The following is a 20399-nucleotide window of genomic DNA, read 5'->3' as shown; positions in this document are numbered from 1 at the left end:
TGTCTATGTGTATATACACGTTGAAAATAACTGGTTAGATTGTATATTTAGTGTATAAATTACTAAAAGTATAATTTTATAACATAGAGTGGAAATTAATAAAGTAATAAATTATAGCGTACCACTTGACAAGGGTGTTAATAAAATTCAGCAACCAAAATAGTCGAACAATGACTAATCCAATTTGAATTATTTGAATTGGGTTATCAATTCATTTAGCTAGGTTAAGTTGAGCTCAAATAATCAAATGCGACCACTTTGAAATAACAAAATCCAATATTAACTTATTATTAATTACTAAAAACACAGTTTTCTATTTATGATACATTATTTATATTACATACATTTATACTAATTCTGTTCTCTCTTTATTTTTCTAGATAATTTAAGCTAAACTTTTTAATTACTTTGAAAAGTAAGTTTTCATTCTATTAATTGAATTTGAGTTACTTATAATCTTAATTCAATATACAAGATTAATTAAATAAACAATTATAGTAATTCGAAGTGACCCAACATAATAATTTGTTGGTTGATTATTTAATAAATAACAAAATTTAACCATAGATTGATTCTAAGAAGTGATTTAACCCAACCTAATTACCTAACTCACAAAACCCATGGCTCCTCATAGACTAGGCATCAATTTTTAGATAATTTTGTCCTAATTAATTAAATCAATTTATGATGTCTAATTAATACATTGTTTATTTCCAAACTTTTTTTTACACAACATTTAAAGAAAATTCCACCTGGGCGAAACAAAAAAATAAATATAATTGGTTTGAATTATGAAACAACTTTTTTCAAATACAATAAGATATAGTAATATTAAAGTTATTTTAAAAATAACAAAATAAATTAGAGTAAAATTTATAATTTTAGATTCTATCCACCACAATAGAAAATGATAGACTTGTTAATGTTTAGAATTAAAAGTTTTTGTTATCAATTATAAATATTTATTATTTTTTAAAATGACTTGTTATTAATTATTATAAACTAATTAATATTAAAAAAAGCTGTGTATTTCTTTTACCACCCGATTATTCGGCTAAGAATTGGAAAAGAAAAAGAAAAAAGAAAAATTAGGGTTTCAGCAGTGGAATTCCATAAGCACTCGCCTGAAGATTGCGTGTTAAACACGAACCATTTAAATTGCTCTTATGTGCCAAGGCATCATTCTTTATAGTTGATAAGACCGGAACATCTCAAAAGGAAGAACCCCCACGCTCAACAACCCGCGAGCGTGTACTAACACACTCTTAATTTTTAGGGTTTCTTTTTCAACTTCACATCGGTTCATCACGTGGCGAGTTCCTATTGGATATGCACCTCTCTTCTCTCCCTCATGTAAGTGACATGGCAACCGGCATGGGCATTTTTCTTCCAGCAAAAACCTTCCTTCCAACAATAAAAAGAATAATAATAAATAAAAACTCCCACCAACATTCTCTCTCTAAAATTCCAAAAAAAAGAAAAAGAAAAAAGAGAGAAATTCTTTTATTTTTATTTTTCATTCTCTCTCCTTCTCCCTATGATTTTTCATTGAGCTTCGAACATGATTTTCCTTTCATCGGCGACTGTCTAATTCCCGTACAGTTCCAACGATGCTCCGACTTAACGCCGAACGACGCCGTTTTCCGATAGCTTTCGGTAACATCTTCGCCTTTTTTATCTCTCTTAATTTTAGTTTTTCATCTGTTTCAATTTTTATTCTCATGGTTTTAACTTCTTTTTGAGCTTAGATATTTAGGAACTTCAGCTCAGTTTTCACCGTCCATGTGTTTTATTATGCTTTTTTTTTTAAAAAAATATATAAATTCACTTATTATTGGGATATTTTATGTATTGTTTTGGATATTTCTCTTGGAAATTTCTGCTGATTTGTTAAATATTGTTCTTAAATTTGTAATGTCGCAAAACCCTAGTTCTATAATTAGCATATGAATTATTTAGTTTCCATTAAACAAAAAAAATTAATAATTTATATGTGTGTATATATATTCCTAATACAAATGTTTTAAAATTAGGGTTTTGTTTCGTGCAACAGTTTTGGAGACTGTTATTTTATGTGCCAAATCTGAGATTTAGGTCTTTTTGTTTTGTTTTTTTGTTTTTTTAAATATAATTACATTATATATTTTTCGTTGTCATAATAATTAACTGATGAATATGATTGGACACACATATATATAGGTAGTCTTACATTTCTTGAAGGGGGAATTGTATATAATGATGCATAGAATTAACGTGATGGAAGAGAATAATCATCATGATGGGACTGATTCCAGGCCTGCAAGAAATTTTGTTCAGATTGATTCTATATATATTGATCTATTTAGCTCCGATCATATATGTGATGACCAGAAATGTGAACTTTTCTCCATCCGGTAAGCGTGTCTTTAAGACTTATTTTGAGATGATTCAAATGGCTTAGTTACTAAGTTGTTCATGTTCAAGTTGAAAATATTTGACAAAAGAGATCAACAGTGCACTCAAACATCTTAACTAGGTTCACATATTTTTAGCCTATCCATCGTATCTCTTAGGGCATATCATTATTGGGAAACAAATTACATTTGGGGCTCGTTAGTCTGTAGTTGTTTCACGAGCTAAATTGAAGCTAGATTAGGAAAGGGGGAGGGGAGTAGGGCACTTTAAATTTATGAGCATTTTTCTTAAGTATAACTTAACTAGTTAAGGAATATTTAAAACTCATACCGAGAAGTTGAATGTTCGAATTTCCAGATATCATTGAATGCAAAAAGAAAAAAAAAAGAAAGCAAATTACTATTAGGTGACACTTAAGTCTCTTTTTACTACTCAACGTAGCTTGAACTTCAAAGTGTCGATGAATTATATAATAAGGACCTTTTGATCAAAACGGTTTATTATCCAAGTTAATGGGTACTGTAGCTGTATCTTTTTAGGGAAACACACACAGCGTTAGTTACCCTTATTGATTCGATATCCTTGTAACAGTGGTTATGTGTCTGATATGCACAAAAAGGATTGGAAGATATGTTCGCCATTTTCTGATATTATTGATAATGGCCATAAGTTGAATGAGCCTATAGCCTCGGTGCCATCTGTATTAGATCCGAGTTTCGACGCGTACCAAGGCAAGATTCATTGGCAAGAGACTTCTGATAAAGATGCAGATCAAGGTTTCCTATTTGATCATAACCTTGGAAAATTTTCAAATTCTTCTCCAAATGCTTCAAAACAAGATGTAATCAGTGGAAGAACAATAATGGCTGATAATGTTTCTAATTCATATTATGATCAGAAGGAAAAGAAACTTAATGTTGCAGATAGATCAGATAACTGCACTGGTAGGTTTTTTCCTTTTCTGTCCCCTTCTATTTTTCTTTTTGGCATGTCTTTGTTGTGTATACACATCATGAGACTGACTCAAAAGCAATAAATTGACTTTTGGATACTCTTGTTATGATGATTCATAGCGACTTATATATTCATTTGCACAATGTTAAGGATTTATGGCTCTGCTGTTTGAGACTAGCTAATGATTGTTTCATATGGATTCACGGTGCATTTATAATTCTACTTTAGTAAGATTGTGGCTACTTGAATTTCCCTTTGACAAGGCTTCTGTTATCTCTCAGTATCGTCTTTACGAAGTTGATCACAATCTATAGCTCCTCGATATATGCTGCAAAATATTTCTCCAATTTTACATTTGTACCTAATAATAGTACTTCTTTCCTAATCAGGCATTTGTGTTTTTCCATAATCAGATTATTTTTGGTATCTGAAACAGTTGCTCTTATATCACAAAGTGAGCCAGGTTGTGCAAGTCATGGAGTTACTGAGATTGAGCTTGTTAGTAGAAATCTCACTCTCAAAGCAGCTGAGGAAAGCCTTGCAGCACTTCAGGATGGAAAACAAACTCCTGCAGATTGTCTAAATGGACAGTTAACCTTGTTGGTATCAGAGAAGGACGATATGGTAGACGTAGTCCATGGGCATCATACTGTTAAAGTTCAAGGAAATGGCGATGCTTCTATGGAATCAAATGAAAGCACGGTTTCATCATCTGAAAGTGCTGAGACAGTTGGAAACAGTCCTCATAATTGCCATCTAGGAAGATTACATCGTCGAAGAACTCCAAAGATTCGCCTATTGACTGATTTGTTAGGAGACAATGGAAATATGGTAGTTAAACATGTTGATCAAAGTTCTCCATCCGATGGGTCTCCTGAGGCATCTGAGCAGGCAGATGTGAGGTTTACTTCCAAATGTCAGGTAACTATAGAGGAAGACGCTTCACATCCTGATCATAAAAGAGAAAGAAGGTTGGCTAGGAATGGAAAATGTAGGCATCAAGAGATTCCTTCTTCTTCCAGTGTGGATAAGCAAATTCAAACATGGAGGGGCGAGATAGAAAGCTCTGTTTCTTGTTTAGGAACTGAAAATGCTCCTTCAGGAATGAAAAGTACCATGAAGGGCCCATGGTGCAGCTACAAAATGGATGGAAACAGTAGTTTAAGAAGGAAGAAAAGTAAAAAGTTTCCAGTAGTCGACCCATACTCTATGTCCTTAACGCCATCTGAAGTTAAAGATCAATGTGAAATTTGGGAGATAAACGAAAATAGAAGTGAAGTTGCAGTGGATAGTGTTGCTATCTTTGCACATCACAATGAATTTTCTTGCAGAATTCCACACTCAATATCATCGAACGTCATAGAATCTAAACCCGGCACATCTGGAAACCCGAATTCAAGCAAGGAACCTGTGGTTTTTGAAGGGCCCACTAATGTAGTTCCATGGAACAATAGAATCCTTTGGAGGGGTTCAGTTACTCAGAAGGATGTGGAAACCATGAATGGTAATCCTGCAGCTAATCCTTTTCCAAATTTCAAAAAAAATGAAAGAGAATGGCATCCTTCTCTCAATAACTATTCCAGTCTACAAAAGGACCACAAAGGAATCCGTTGTCGTGGGGAAAATGAGTTGTCTACTTTTGTGCCTGAGCAAGACGACACTTCCAAGGTAAGTCAATTGAATGGTAACAGAACAGGTAGTCATAGAGATCCAAATTACCCTCATCAAGCTTCAGATGTTATTTGTGGACACGGAGTGGATACTGTAATGAACAGTAAAATGACCAACTTGAAAATGTCTCTTCCAAGAGACCCTCAAACAGATAATAGTCAGTCGCAGCTGCAGAATAAGGTATACTCTTCAATCATTTTATAGTTGTTGCCAGAGAGAAAAAAAAAAACAAACTTCGCATAAATTATGATAAACATGCATTATGACTTTCATGCAAATGTAAATATGTTAGAGGTAATTGCAAATTATCGGTATTGGGAAAGTCAACCTGTGAGACTTCTTTGATTTGGGAAATGTTTGCATAATTTGAACTATTTGAACATATATTATAAATTTGTAAGTCTATAAAGCAAGTATGTTATATGCAAAGTAGACCATCTTTGGAAGCTGGATTTCGTATCTGTTTGTATTAAATACATATACCTGTTGATTTTGTAAAATAAATGCTTGTTGAATTAACTGTCATAAAATCATAGCCGCAAAGCGGCACATATATGCCTCTAAGGAAGTGATAATCCAGTACTCCCTCCTTAGCTCTTCCCCACCTCCAAGAAAAGGGAAGTGAAAATATATTTTCTCTGGAGTCAACAAGAAGTGAAAAAAGCTGAGCAAAACCAATAAAGCAAAGAAACAAATCTATTCTCCGGGCAAAAGAAGAGAGGGATTCGAAGATGTGTTTCCAACTTGCAAAAGAAGAATCTACATTCATTATATTTATTGAATTTGTGTTGGGTAGGCTATTTAATGAGCTATCACAGATTACTTAATTATGCTAAATTATGAATCGTTCCCCCACTTTGTCCTTTATTTTTCATTTTGTGTATATGTCCGTAGTCTTCACAGACTTCCATTTCTCGTATAAAATTTATGAACAGGATTTACTCAGAAGAGGCAATGGTAAAAGAACTATTGAAGCTCAGGAACCTTTGGCTCTAAAGAAGAGACAGATTAACCAGAGAACGGACCAGCCATCTGACCGTGGGACTTCCGATGATATCCCCATGGAAATCGTCGAACTAATGGCAAAGAATCAGTATGAAAGACGTCTTCCTGATGCTGAGAATAATTATAAACATGTTTCAGAAACAGGAAAATTCTCAAGGGCCGTTCAAGTAAATAATTATGACTATGTATATAGAAATGGGAGAGAATTATTACAAAAGCCTGGAAATCTGAAACAAAATGCTCAAGAAAGGAATGGAGGAAATGGTTTGATTTGTGCGAGAGAAGTTGTGGAAGCCAGGACACATACACCAGCAAATTATTTCTCAAATATTGGGGAATCTCAATTTGGTATTAGCCATCTGCAGCAGAATCATATGCTCAGGTGTAATGATTCGATTCATTCTTTAGAAGAACCATCAAATGGTATGCAATATTCTTCCATTGGATCTAAAAGAAAAATTCGTTCAGAGATTAGAAAATGTAATGGAACCACAGTGGAATCAGGTCCCTACAACTCCAAAGTACAATATTCTGAAGGATGCATAGATCATTTACCCGTTTCAGAACAGAATATAGAAGCAGCGTACTTATGGTCTACTTCTTCTTTGATGCCAGATCATATGTCCAATGGATATCAGAACTTTCCAGCTCATTCGACCGACAGTAGAAAAATCTCAAGTCCGAGAACATTTCAGATGGGAAACACAAATGCCCAGAATCATCATAATCATCACCCTACCAACCTAGAAAGGCACGGCAGGCAAAAAAGTACTGAAGCATACAGCCAGAGATTTGCAGAGAGTTCATTTTGTCGCCATCCTAATGTGGTTGAGCTTCAGCATAATCCAGTTGGCTCACTGGAGTTGTACTCTAACGAAGCTATATCGGCAATGCACTTGCTTAGCCTCATGGATGCCAGAATGCAATCTAATGCACCCACGACTGCAGGTGAGAAGCATAGACCATCTAAGAAACCTCCTGTTCCTCGTACTCAAAAAGCTGAAGAATTTTCTGCAACCGACATTTGTTTCAATAAGACCATCCAGGACATGAGCCAATTTTCATCTGCTTTCCATGACGAAGTTTGTAGTTCTGCTACCAATGCATCCACTAGTACCTTCCAGCATAGTAGAGGATTTGGAAGCGGTACCAATTTTTCCAGCCAGGCCGTCTTTAGGTCTCAAAATGGAGCAAAAATGAAATGCTCAGATTCATCTTCTTGGAGCAAAGACCAAAAGCTATCGAAGTCTCATTTCATAAGTGGTGATGATAGAACATTTCCTGTTAATGGCATAGAGAAAGGTCTGGTAAATGCATCTAATTCCGAAGTGTTTGTGTTGGCGCATCACATGAAAAGAAACTCTGAGGAATGCAAATTGGTAGCTCATACTCGAACTCTGCAAAACGAGAAAAGCACTTCTGAGACTGAAATATGTTGTGTCAACAAAAATCCTGCTGATTTTAGCTTGCCTGAAGCAGGAAATAGATACATGATTGGAGCTGAAGACTTCAATTTTGGAAGAACTTTTCTTCCTAAGAACAGATCTGGCTCTATCTGTTTCAACAATCGGTACAAACAGCAGACGTTCGTTTAGCATGATACCAACAAACTACATGGAACAAATCAACATAAATAAATCTTGTGCAATCCTTTCTGGTATTGACTTCAAACCTTTTACTATTCTCAAACTACATTGTTTCTTAGTTTTTCAGTGGTTGCAAATACCTTGGCCTCAAGCATTTTACTCTTTTATTTCTTTCAGGAAAAGTCCTTAATCATCACTCAAGGTCGATTTCCTTAATCCGATATTTTGAAGGATCACATGGAATCAGAGCTGCATACGAAAAGTCATGCTTGGCGCAAGAAAAGGTTGGTGTACAGATCTTAAAATTCTCAGTACTATGTATATGAAGTATCCATATTCCAAAGGTAACGCTGTAAGTTGTTGTATTCCTGATCTTTATAGCGCCATGAACAATGCCATTTGAAAGGCTTGCACCAACCTTTTGGTCTCTGAATATGAGTGACCAAAAAGTTAGAATTGAAGGAAGCAAAGACTATGCTAAATTATCAGTATTGAAGTCCTAGTATTTTGACAAACAAACTCGTAACAATTTACTAATAAGCTGGTTTTTGTTGAATGGTTCAGTTTGTATTGGATGAATGTCAAGGCCTCTCCCTGACTTGATTTATAATGAAGAATGTTTGAAAAATTTACAGTTTCTTGTTTTTTCTTTTTTTCTTCTCCTCAAGATGAACACATGAAAAGCCAATTTCTGTCAATTTAGCCATGCCTATAGCATAGCAATAAGATCTAGGCCTCTCCATGGTCTACAAGTTTTTCCCTTTTTTAGGTTGCATGTATATTATACATTCAATCATAAATAATTGACGTTAATATGTTTGTTTAGCTATGATCAACCATTCTTTTTGAATCTTTATACAATTTATGTAAGAAATAACTGGTCGTTTATCTTTTTTCTGAAAGTTTAGAGATTCTTCAAACTTTAACTTACATCTATTGTTGAGAAAATTCGTCATTTGAACACTAAAAAATCTATTGAGCCAAATTTTAAAATTCAAAATTATGCTCTACAGGATAAATGTCTATCTTTAAATATAATAATAATAGTAATAATAATAATTTACAAAATAGAGTTTCTATTATTAATAGAGTTTGAAATTTTGCTATATGTTGGATAAATATTTCTAAATTTTTTATCATTTACATATTTTCTAACAAAATATACGAATAGATCATAGATGATCAAAAGCTCATTCAAATAACTATTTTTTTTTTCTTTCTAAATCCTAATAGGTTGGCCTAGTGGTAAAAAAAGGAGTCTCAATAAAGATGTCATGGATTCAATCCATTGTAGCTATTTACTTTGAGACCAAAATATTATAAGGTTAAGCGAGTTGTCGTGTGAGATTGTTCGGACACTATTTTTGCATTGGTATGGTAATATTTTTAAAATTAAACAACATGATAATTTCTTTTGTTTTTTAAATTTGATTAAGATTTAGAGAAAGTTAAAAATCATGATAAAAATTTGAAAAGTAAACTCAATTTAAAAAAATCAAATAATTATGGAACGAAACATAAATTCATGGGCTATATCAGTAAATTAAAATTAGGAACAATCACAAATATAACTTTCAAGTTTAAGATAAAAACCATTCCAAGTTTAAGATAAAAACCATTCGTTCTTTATTCATACAAAAATAATGTGATCATTTTGAATAAACTTGTAAATGCTTATGACTGCCATTCCACATAATAGATCAAAATATAAAATTTAGTGCAAAATTAAAATAAAAAATCATCCAATTTTAACTATTGAAAAGGGTGTCCTTGAATTCATAACCCACAAACTCAAAAAAAAAAAAAAAAAAAAAAAAAAAAAATAAATCGAAAGAAAATTAGGATTAACTTTCTAAGTGGTTATAGGTATATTTTTTACCTATAAATAATTAGACAATTAATCCAATAGTAGGTTTAAACTTGGTGACCTTAATTTATTTTATTTTATAAAAAACTTATGATCAAACAAATGTTTTGAAAAATTAAAAAAATATAAAATTAACAATATTTACATAAAAAACCATTCGATAAAATTAAACTGTAATTTTTCTTGTGAATTTTTTCTAAAATAAATAAATAAACAAACTACATTGATAACTTAGTGCCGGCATAAATATATCAAAAAATGGATTATTAGCATCGTCCTACGAGCGAGCTCCCTCGTTATTCCCAGATCTCTCTCTCTCACTCACTGCGAGAAGGGCAGAGTTGAAGTCGCCATGGTTTTGGCGATCAAGCTTTCTTTTCTTCTTTTCCTTACGTTATTTTCCTCTTTCGCCAACTATGGGTTTTCGCTTTACGAAGATCAGGTTGGACTCATGGATTGGTGAGTTCTCATTCCTCAGTTGTTATTGGTTGATGAAATTTGTAGAAATTCTTAGATTGGAGAATTTCTTATCCATTCAAATATACCTCATGCTTGAGCTGCTAGTATAGTTGATTTAGTTGTTTCTTTATGTATTTGTGTGTATATTCTTAGAATATTTGGGTTTTTGGGAATTCATTCGAGCAGGGTTTTCATTTGGATTCATTTGTTGATTTATACTTTTCTTCGAATTTTCCACCAGTATGTTAACAAAACAAGGGAGGCCCAGTTTAAGATGTATATCTAGTTTGCGCCTCGTGGATTCTATTTTGACTCTAATACTGCACGTAATGAACTTGGAATGTCTTTCATCGATTTCCTATTATCAAGCAACTGCTTTGCTTTTAGTTTTTAGTTGAATTTTAATAGCTTTTAACTGGTAATTCGTTCTATTTGTTAAAGAGTAATAATCGATCCCTCGATTGCAGGCGTCAGCAGTACTTGGGAAAAGCGAAGCACGCGTTGTTCCATTCTTCGAAATCAGGGCGAAAGCGTGTAGTGGTATCCACAGAAGAGAATGTAATTGCATCACTTGATCTTCGGCATGGCGAGATTTGTGAGCTCAACATTCCTTTAGCATTTTTTTCTTACTGGGTGAACCAATCACAAAATGACTTGAAGTTAATTTGAAACTGTCTTGTTTCAAGAAAAAAAGTGTTTAATCCCCCCTGATAATAAGCAAAGGCTATCAATTCTGTCCAGGATGCTTTTCTTATAGCCCATAATATCTGGGAGACATTTAAGTCAAGAAGTCAAGTTTTTACATGTGAACAGTTTATGTTTTGTGTGAGCGACCTATAAGAACAAACTTGCATAAAAGAAAATTAACACAATGAAATTCTATTTATTTACTAAGATTTGGATAATCCAATTATTTAAAATGATTCACATACTAACCGGGTCATAGAAAGAGTACAGTGATGCATCTGGATGTTAAATGATCAATAAATATCGATGTGGTAGTGTTGGCTTTCATTTGAGAATAGTTCATTTGATTTTCGTTTGAAGTCTTACTTTTTAATTGTATCTGTGCAGTTTGGAGACATGTCCTTGGCCCTAATGATCCCATTGATGGAATTGAGTTCGTTCTTGGAAAATGTAATGCCCTCGCACACATATTTTATTTGTAGAATATCTCTCCAGATCATTTTTCTTGCCGTTATGAACCTCTATTAGAATTGATTATTGTGTGCAAAGGAAATTTCACTTGGAGTTTTATTCAAAGCATGTGAACATGCTGATGCTTTTGCATGCTACCCCTTTTTTTCTTTTACTTTTAATTTGCCGGCTTAGATTACCTTTATTCTGTTACTGTGTTCCAATCCTTGTGACAAAACCCATGTAGATTCAATGCAGTTGTTTCCCCCCAAAAAAATGATTGTTTCATGTCAGCTTATGACTTCTCAGCTAATCTGCACCTGAAGATCTTCAATCTTACTCTCAAGTCCTCTATACTTACCCTTGATTCTAGTGTCCTCTGTAGTGCACGAATTCTCCTTATACTGTTCCATTAAGTTCTTCCTCAAGAAGTGGAGTGTGGAAAAAAAATATTAAACTTGGAACACCTTTGTCACAACATGATGTTAGACCACCCATTATACATCAATACAGTAGGAGAAAGAATAGGAAAGAGAAGCAGGAGAAGGAGTTAGTTATGTAACCGCATGTGGGGACCACAATGAGTGGAGCGACAGAGGAAACAGGGGACCACTGTAGGTGGGGAGTGAATATAAATAAGGGAGTGAAAGAGAGAACGGGTAGCTTTTCTTTTTGGTGAGTTATCTTTCTGTATATTCTTGAAAGAAAGTATAGCAGGAGAGGGAAGAGTGTCCATCGAATTGGCTATAAACCAATTTGGTGATATTGTTCTGTAGTTATTATCGTTATTTTCATCTTAGTAATATCAGTAGTATTCGATTTCGGCTACTGAGAGTGGGAACAACTGGTATTCCATCAACTTGATGATATACTAGTCTATAGTAGGAACTTGGAGGAACATTGTCAGCACATTGAATTAGTTTTGGAAGTATTGAGGAGGCATAAACTGTTTGCTAATAGAAAGAAATGCAGCTTTGCGTACTCAAAAGTGGAGTATTTGGGACACATTGTTAGGAAAAGGAGTAGAAGTAGACCTTGAAAAAATTAGAGCAATCAAGCAGTGACCAACTCCAACAAATGTTCGGGAAGTTGAGGGTTTCTGGGTACTATCGCCGTTTTGTACAGCACTATGCCTATATTAGCTCTTCCAGATTTTAATGCACCATTCGAAGTAGAGACAGATGCGTCAGGCTATGGGGTGGGGGCAGTGCTAATGTAGAACAAGAGACCAATTGCTTTTTATAGCCATACACTAGCCTTGAGAGACCGAGCCAAACCAGTTTACGAGAGGGAGTTAATGGCAGTAGTGCTGGCAGTTCAACGTTGGCGACCCTATTTGTTAGGAATGACATTCATAGTTAAGACAGATCAACGATCACTTAAGTTCCTACTTGAACAGAGAGTCATACAACCGCAATATCAGAAGTGGATTGCAAAATTGTTGGGTTATTCATTTGAGGTGGTGTATAAACCGGGCTTGGAAAACAAGGCAGCAGATGCCCTTTCACGAGTACCACCCACTGTCCATCTTAACCAACTAACAGCCCCCACCTTGGTTGACATAAAGGTAATCAGAGAGGAGGTTGACAAGGATGACTACTTGAAAGATATAATCTACAGGATTCAGAGGGAGGAGGAGGTAAAGAATTACACTCTGCAACAAGGAATACTGAGATACAAAGGGAGATTAGTGATTGCGAAGAATTCTTCATTGATACCTACTATTATGCACACATATCATGACTCGGTCCTAGGAGGTCATTCCGGGTTCTTAAGAACGTATAAGAGGCTGACAAGAGAGTTGTTTTCGGTGGGAATGAAAGCTGAAGTCAAAAAATATTGCGAAGAATGTATTACGTGTCAGCGGAATAAGACTTTAGCATTGTCACCCGCAGGATTATTGACCCCCCTAGAGATACCAAATAGAGTATGGGAGGATATATCCATGGATTTTATTGAAGGACTGCCTAAATCAATGGGGTTTGAAGTAATATTCGTAGTGGTGGATCGCTTCAGTAAATATGCTCATTTCCTCGGCCTTAAACATCCTTTTGACGCTAAGATGGTAGCTGAATTGTTCGTTAAGGAGGTAGTAAGACTGCATGGCTTTCCACAGTCAATTGTCTCTGACCGAGACAAGATCTTTCTGAGTCATTTTTGGAAAGAGCTGTTTCGTTTAGCTGGTACGAAGTTGAACCGAAGCACAACATACCACCCCCAAACAGATGGACAGACAGAGGTTGTCAACAGATCTGTAGAAATTTATTTAAGGTGCTTCTGTGGGAAAAACCGAAAGATTGGATGAAATGGTTGTCTTGGGCCGAATACTGGTATATACTGGTGTCACTGTTTCAAGCTGTCTATGGAAGAACACCACCAACCCTGATATATTATGGAGATCGTGAAACTCCCAACTCGGCTTTAGATGAGCAACTTAAGGAAAGAGATGTAGCCATGGGTGCTTTGAAGGAACATCTACGCATAGCCTAAGAAAAAATGAAGAGTTATGCCGATATGAAGAGAAGACATGTCGAATTTGAAGAAGGAGATAAGGTGTTCCTAAAGATTAGGCCATCCAAGCAAGTATCACTGCGGAAAAGAAGAAATGAAAAGCTGTCACCGAAGTATTTCGGGCCGTATCGAATAGTGAAGAGGATTGGTCCGGTTGCATATAGGCTGGAGTTACCGGCGGCAGCAACAATTCATCCTGTGTTCATATTTCACAGCTGAAAAGAGCCTTTGGGGAGAGTGCGAACAGCGAGGAGCTTTTGCCATTCTTGACTGCAAATCATGAGTGGAAGGCTGTGCCCCAGGAGGTCTTCAGTTATCAGAAAAACGAGAAAGGAGGATGGGAAGTTTTAATGAGTTGGAAGGGTCTACCGCATCATGAAGCCACATGGGAAAGCTATGATGACTTTCAGCAATCCTTCCCCGATTTCCACCTTGAGAACAAGGTGAAACTGGACCGGGAATGCAATGTTAGACCACCCATTATACATCAATACAGTAGGAGAAAGATTAGGAAAGAGAAGCAGGAGAAGGAGTTAGTTATGTAACCGCATGTGGGGACCACAATGAGTGGAGTGACAGAGGAAACAGGGGACCACTGTAGGTGGGGAGTGAAAGAGAGAACGCGTAGCTTTTCTTTTTGGTGAGTTATCTTTCTGTATATTCTTGAAAGAAAGGATAGCAGGAGAGGGAAGAGTGTCCATCGAATCGGCTATAAACCAATTCGATGATATTGTCCTGTAGTTATTATTGTTATTTTCATCTTAGTAATATCAGTAGTATTCGATTTCGGCTACTGAGAGTGGGAACAACTGGTATTCCATCACATGAGTATTCTTGTAAAAGAAATTTACTCTTTAATGGTTGTTGATCCATAATTGTTGCTCAATAGCATGTGAAGTATGCTTAGCTCCTTCTATCTGTTGCCAATAGTAAATACCAATTATGCTCACATTTGGTCCTTTATGTCTGTTGAAATACCAATTAAGTATTACAATACAACTTTTAGCTTTAGTATAACTGTTGAATGCTTAATGATGTAATTTCAGATGTTGTTTCTCTTTCATCCGAGGGGAATTTTTTAAGAGCGTGGAACCTTCCTGATGGCCAGATGGCGTGGGAGTCTTTTCTTCAGGGCACCAGTCCATCAAAGTCATTTTTATTGGTTCCAGTAAGTGGATATCATCTAAGGATTTGATTTTTTATTTGCTGCTTCTAGTTGGTATGCATTGTTTCTCTTCCTTATAGAACAAAATGTTGTATTTTCTGAATTTGGTTCTTTCATACAACTTAGAAGTATCTCCAGTGGATTAACTGGTGCTAAATTAAGTTCTTCTGCATTTTTTTCTCCAGTAACTATTTGGTTAATTTAAGACATAAAATTTACAGAAAAGTTTGAAAGCCAACCAGGAGACTGTGATTCTAGTTTTTAGTAGAAGCTGTCTGCATGCTGTTTCCTCCCTTGATGGTGAGGTGATTTGGAAGATTGACTTAACAGAGAACAGGTATTTCATCTGTGGGGTTGGTGCTAGATTTTATGTTCTTTTGAAAAATGAAAATCACAGTGCCATCAATAACATTATTGATTTTATCACTGTTTCAGTGTAGAAATTCAAAAAATCATTCAGCTTCCTGACAGTGAATTCATTTATGCTGTGGGATTTTCAAGCCCAACCCAGCTCGATCAGTTTAAAATAAATGTTAAGAGTGGTGAGTTGCTGAAGCACCAGACGGCCACATTTTCTGGTGGCTTTTCTGGAGAATTAGTATCAGTTTCTGATGATGTGCTTGTGACCGTGGACACTTCTAGGTCAAATCTTGTTATAATAAACTTTAAGAATGGGGAAATTGGGATTCTACTGTCACCTATTGCGCCTGTCATTGATGAATTTTCTGGGTCAATGGAAATAGTGCCTTCAAAGCTTTCAGGGTTACTTGCTGTTAAAGTAAATTCTCTTTTAACATTAGTTCGAGTAAAAGGTGAAGGTGAGTTGGAGGTGGTGGATAAAATTCCCGGTCAGGCCACTGTAAGTGATGCTCTCTTAGTTTCAGAGCACCAGCAGGCAGCTGCTTTAGCTCATCACGAGGGAAGTCATCTGCATCTAACTGTCAAGCTTATTGATAACTGGAGCACTAATTTTATTGACGAAAATATAGTAATCGATAAGCAAAGAGGATCTGTCCAGAAGGTTTTTTTGAACTCCTACATTCGGACAGACAGATCTCATGGATTCAGGGCTCTGCTTGTCATGGAAGACCATTCACTGTTGTTAGTACAACAAGGTGAAATTGTGTGGAGTAGGGAAGACGGTCTTGCCTCTATTGTAAATGTTGTGACATCTGAACTGCCTGTTGAAAAAAAGGGTGTTTCTATAACAAAGGTGGAGAACAATCTCATTGAATGGTTACAGGTATGCAACCCTTTCGAAATTGTATGAATTAAATTAAAGTTGTAATATTTTTTAAACCTCTTAGTTAATAATTTTGGTGATTGTTACTTTGAATATTTTATTATTTTTCTTGCTTTGGCTAGTTATTTAAAAACGAAATGCTGGCATCTTCTCTGACAATATGTCCTTGTTTTTGAAAGGGACATTTGCTGAAACTCAAGGGAACTTTAATGATTGCAAGCCCTGAGGATGTGGTAGCCATTCAAAATATGCGGTTAAAGAGTTCTGACAAAAGCAAAATGAGTAGGGACCACAATGGATTCCGGAAACTGCTGATTGTTCTGACTAAATCAGGAAAACTCTTTGCCTTGCACTCTGGAGATGGCCGTGTCGTATGGTCTCGATTACTGCAACCTTTCCATAAATCAAAAGATTGTGCTCCAAGATGGCTCAATATTTATCAGTGGCAAGACCCCCACCATCGTGCTATGGATGAGAATCCATCTGTACTTATTGTAGGCCGTTGTGAACAAAGTATGGATGGACCAGGTTTGCTTTCATTTGTTGACACTTACACGGGGAAGGAGATTAGTTCATCGAGCCAGACTCACTCCATTGTAAAAGTTATTCCACTTCCATTTACTGATTCAACAGAACAACGCCTTCATATTTTAATAGATGCTGAGAGTCGTGCTCATTTGTACCCACAAACTTCCGAAGCTATTGGTATTCTGCAATCAGAATTTTCAAACATATACTGGTATTCTGTTGAGGTTGACAGTGGCATCATTAAAGGGCACGCATTAATGAGGAAGTGTGTTGATGTAGTGGACGACTACTGCTTTGAGAGCAAGGATGTATGGTTAATTATGCTTCCATCGGAGTCAGAGAAAATCATTGCGAGTGCTTCAAGAAAATTGAATGAGGTAAGATACTTTACTTTTGTGGGTTTGTCACATGATATTTTTCTTTGTTTGGTCTATTTACCGAACATTTGTTTTGGTAATGCTACTTAAACTTTATACAGTTAATTCGGGCTGCGGTCTTCCATTCAAATTAATGATTAACTTTTTTATACAGATTGATTTTGTTGGGGGAAAGAGTGAGAATTACAAATGTATAAAATACCCTTTTAATTGTTTACTAAATATCAATGATGCATGAAATTAGATTTACTTGTTGCCTCCATGGTTTCTATGAAGAATTTGTAATATTTCAATTGTAACAGTTATTAATATTACGGAAACTTGCAAAAACCATCCTGAATTTAGAGTTTGTTACTACAGTCCCACACTTAAACTTTCAATTTTTTATCTACTGAACATAATTGTACATACTACCAGTGAACTATTGCGTTTGGTTTAAGTTTATTCTTTTTTGCATTTGCTCATGAATTAGTTTGATTGAAAAACTAGTTTCTCAGTTGAGATTTTAATTACCATCGTTCACCACTTACAAACAATGTTGTATGTGGTATAGTACAATAGTATCTGAGGATACACATACTCTAGGAGTCTAACCTCCAAATGTGAGTTCCCGAGAAACATGAACCCTAAAAATATTAACTAGTAGAGATTAATAAATAGTTCTTCATGTCTCTTCTACTGTTTTCCTCATTTCAATGCAATATTATTAACAAGGAAACAACCAAACTCATGAAACCCACTTAACGGCCAAACTAATTGACATCAATACATTTGATTTTGTGTGTTGCTTGTTTTCTTGTGTTGAGAAAATCTCCTGTAATGTATTGTCACTGGTTTTTGGAAGTGTTTTAAACAAATATATGTATATTTTTATCTTCTAGGTGGTTCATACGCAAGCCAAGGTTGTAGCAGACCAAGATGTGATGTATAAATATATATCCAAAAATCTGCTCTTCTTGGCAACTGTTGCACCAAAAAGCAGTGGTGAAATTGGAACTACAACCCCAGAGGATTCCTGGTTGGTGGTATATCTTATTGATATCGTAAATGGTCGTATATTACATAGAATGACCCATCATGGTTCAACGGGTCCAGTTCATGCTGTGAGTTATCCAACCTATTCATTCACTCCTTCCATCGTGAATCAATTCAATTTTTCTCACATATTTATATGTTATGTAGGTGTTTAGTGAGAATTGGGTTGTCTATCACTACTTCAATCTCAAAGCACACAGATACGAGATGTCAGTTGTTGAAATTTATGATCAATCTCGTGCGGTATGTGAATGTGTTGCTCAAATCTTTATGCTCTATTACATGATTATCACAGTACACTCATTTGACAACATGTACACAAGTCAATTTATTTTACATGGGACCCACTAGACAATTTATTTACACGGGTCAATTTATTTGCAGGACAATATTGATGTTTGGAAGCTTATTATTGGAAAGCATAACCTGACTACACCAATTTCTTCGTATTCTCGACCTGAAATTTTGGCTAAATCACAATCCTACTTTTTCACTCATTCTGTGAAAGAAATATCAGTTACCTCAACATCTAAGGGTATAACATCAAAGCAGCTACTGATTGGTACAATAAATGATCAGGTTGACTTCTGAATACTTGATTGCTTAGTCTTTGTTCCCCATTTAGATTATTGTTTTTTTTGAAAATGTATTTTCTGGTTGTGTTAAATGTGAGTTGTTGCAGATTTTGGCTCTTGACAAACGATACTTGGATCCTCGACGATCTATCAATCCCTCACAAGCTGAGAGAGAAGAAGGCGTTATACCTCTTACTGATTCCTTGCCTATCATTCCTCAGGTATTTGTCTTATTTTTCCTCCTATAAAAATTTGCTTCTTGCGGGTTTTCCCCATATTGACACAACATAACAAATCAATTGTAGATCTAATTTTGTTATATTGTTTTTGGCAATAGTGTTTGTGTTGAAATCGTGGGAATGCCAAATGCTTATCAATTCAATTACTGAAAGTGTTAAGATAATGCTAAATTCACGAACTACTGCTAGAATTAGTTAACGACATTAAGATATTAGACCATATTTACCAATCTGTAATGAAAATTTGTATTATTGTAATGGGATTCTATTAGTTAGATCAATAATAATGGCCTCAATCACAAACTTGATTGGATTGTTTTATCATGTTTACTTATAATTACGAATTTGCAACATTTATTGTTACCGTTATTCGTTATCGTTTAACTCTAACAGTAACGATAATGGTAAAGGTAACGTATATGTGATATATTCAATATCTTTATAGTAACGGTGCATACCTTATAGTAAAAGGTTGTGGGTCCCACGTAATAATCAAATATAATTTGATTGATAACCCTCTCCTCCACAATCGTATTACATTTTTTTATGACGGTTTTCATCACGATTATATAATGCTGTTAAACAACAAGCATAAATAAATGGGGACCGGATTACATTTGCAAGGAAGCAAACATGGTCTTAGTGTTTTACCTAGAAAGTAGAAATCCTTGAAATAACGAAGTAGTTGGATGCCGGAAACGCCAATGTGGTATAGTCAATGATATTTTTCTGGGCTCCAGGGCTTCGTTAGGGTAATTCCTCTCTTCTCTAAGCTGATACCATTATTTTTGAACTGGGTTGTGTTTGTGCAGACCTATGTGACGCACTCGCTTCAAGTTGAAGGTCTCCGAGGCATCGTGACCATTCCAGCCAAATTGGAGTCGACAACCCTCGCATTTGCATATGGAGTTGATCTCTTCTTTACCAGGATTACACCCTCAAGGACATATGATTCGCTAACTGAAGATTTCAGCTACGCGCTGCTTCTCATTACTATTGTTGCTCTTGTGATAGCCATCTTTGCAACATGGGTTTTATCTGAGAGGAAAGAGCTACAAGATAAATGGAAGTGATCTCCAGTTCTGATTACTTCAAGCTCAACATATTCCTGGATTTTATCCCTTGGTCTCGAAGACGGAGAAGGCTAGGTTAACCGAGAGATGGTTGTCAACCCTCCCGTCTCTCTTTCTTGCTCACAAAGAAACTAATTTTCATTTCAGGATAGTTTACAAATCCACCATGTACTTCTTATTTTAGGCACGCCAAGCTTTAGTCATCCTTCCCAAAGTTCATCGCCATCACTATTTTTGCTTAGATTGATATCAATTAATTGTTCGGCTTATAGATGAACAGTGTCTTGCTAGATTCTTTACCTTAAGTTTATTGTAATGACTATATTGACTGACCGTTTCAGGTGATAAAAGTTCAATTTTTGAATTTATCCCCATTCATATAAGCCTTTACTTTTACTTTTTTTTTTTTTTTTTTTTTTTTTTTTTTTTTTTTTTTTTTCCATTTTTAAATTTGTTAATAACTGACGATTTTATAAGAATAATTACAATGGACAGTAATCAGGAGATAATACAGCATAGTTTATTGGCAGTAAACTTGTTTTTATATATTGATGATACACATTTATCATTTTTATAATTG

General features: G+C 35.2%; 2 protein-coding genes across 3 annotated transcripts; both read left to right on the top strand.

The window, feature by feature from the left end:
* Positions 1-1446: 1446 nt before the first annotated feature.
* On the top strand, positions 1447-8247 carry LOC105434659 (protein EMBRYONIC FLOWER 1). 2 transcript variants are annotated; one of them, XM_011651437.2, is made up of 6 exons: positions 1447-1656; positions 2200-2393; positions 2986-3338; positions 3785-5199; positions 5955-7681; positions 7788-8247. In XM_011651437.2, the coding sequence occupies exons 2-5, from the start codon at positions 2236-2238 to the stop codon at positions 7617-7619; spliced, it is 3591 nt and encodes a 1196-aa protein (XP_011649739.1). In that variant the 5' UTR covers positions 1447-1656; positions 2200-2235; the 3' UTR covers positions 7620-7681; positions 7788-8247. The 2 variants fall into 2 exon arrangements, with proteins under 2 accessions (XP_011649739.1, XP_031736954.1); XM_031881094.1 differs by lacking the exons at positions 1447-1656; positions 2200-2393 and having other exon boundaries at positions 3203-3338; positions 3804-5199.
* A 1482-nt stretch (positions 8248-9729) lies between these two features.
* On the top strand, positions 9730-20195 carry LOC101205138 (ER membrane protein complex subunit 1). The gene is made up of 12 exons (XM_004150236.3): positions 9730-9936; positions 10404-10531; positions 11011-11073; positions 14631-14752; positions 14971-15086; positions 15185-15992; positions 16172-16897; positions 17779-18000; positions 18080-18175; positions 18317-18511; positions 18615-18728; positions 19559-20195. The coding sequence occupies exons 1-12, from the start codon at positions 9830-9832 to the stop codon at positions 19817-19819; spliced, it is 2958 nt and encodes a 985-aa protein (XP_004150284.1). The 5' UTR covers positions 9730-9829; the 3' UTR covers positions 19820-20195.
* The last annotated feature ends 204 nt before the right edge of the window (positions 20196-20399 follow it).

The sequence above is a fragment of the Cucumis sativus genome, chromosome 2 (genome assembly GCF_000004075.3).
Source record: "Cucumis sativus cultivar 9930 chromosome 2, Cucumber_9930_V3, whole genome shotgun sequence".
Lineage (NCBI taxonomy): Eukaryota > Viridiplantae > Streptophyta > Magnoliopsida > Cucurbitales > Cucurbitaceae > Cucumis > Cucumis sativus.
Note: the sequence above shows the minus strand (reverse complement) of the source record. Positions and strands in the feature narration are given on the sequence as shown.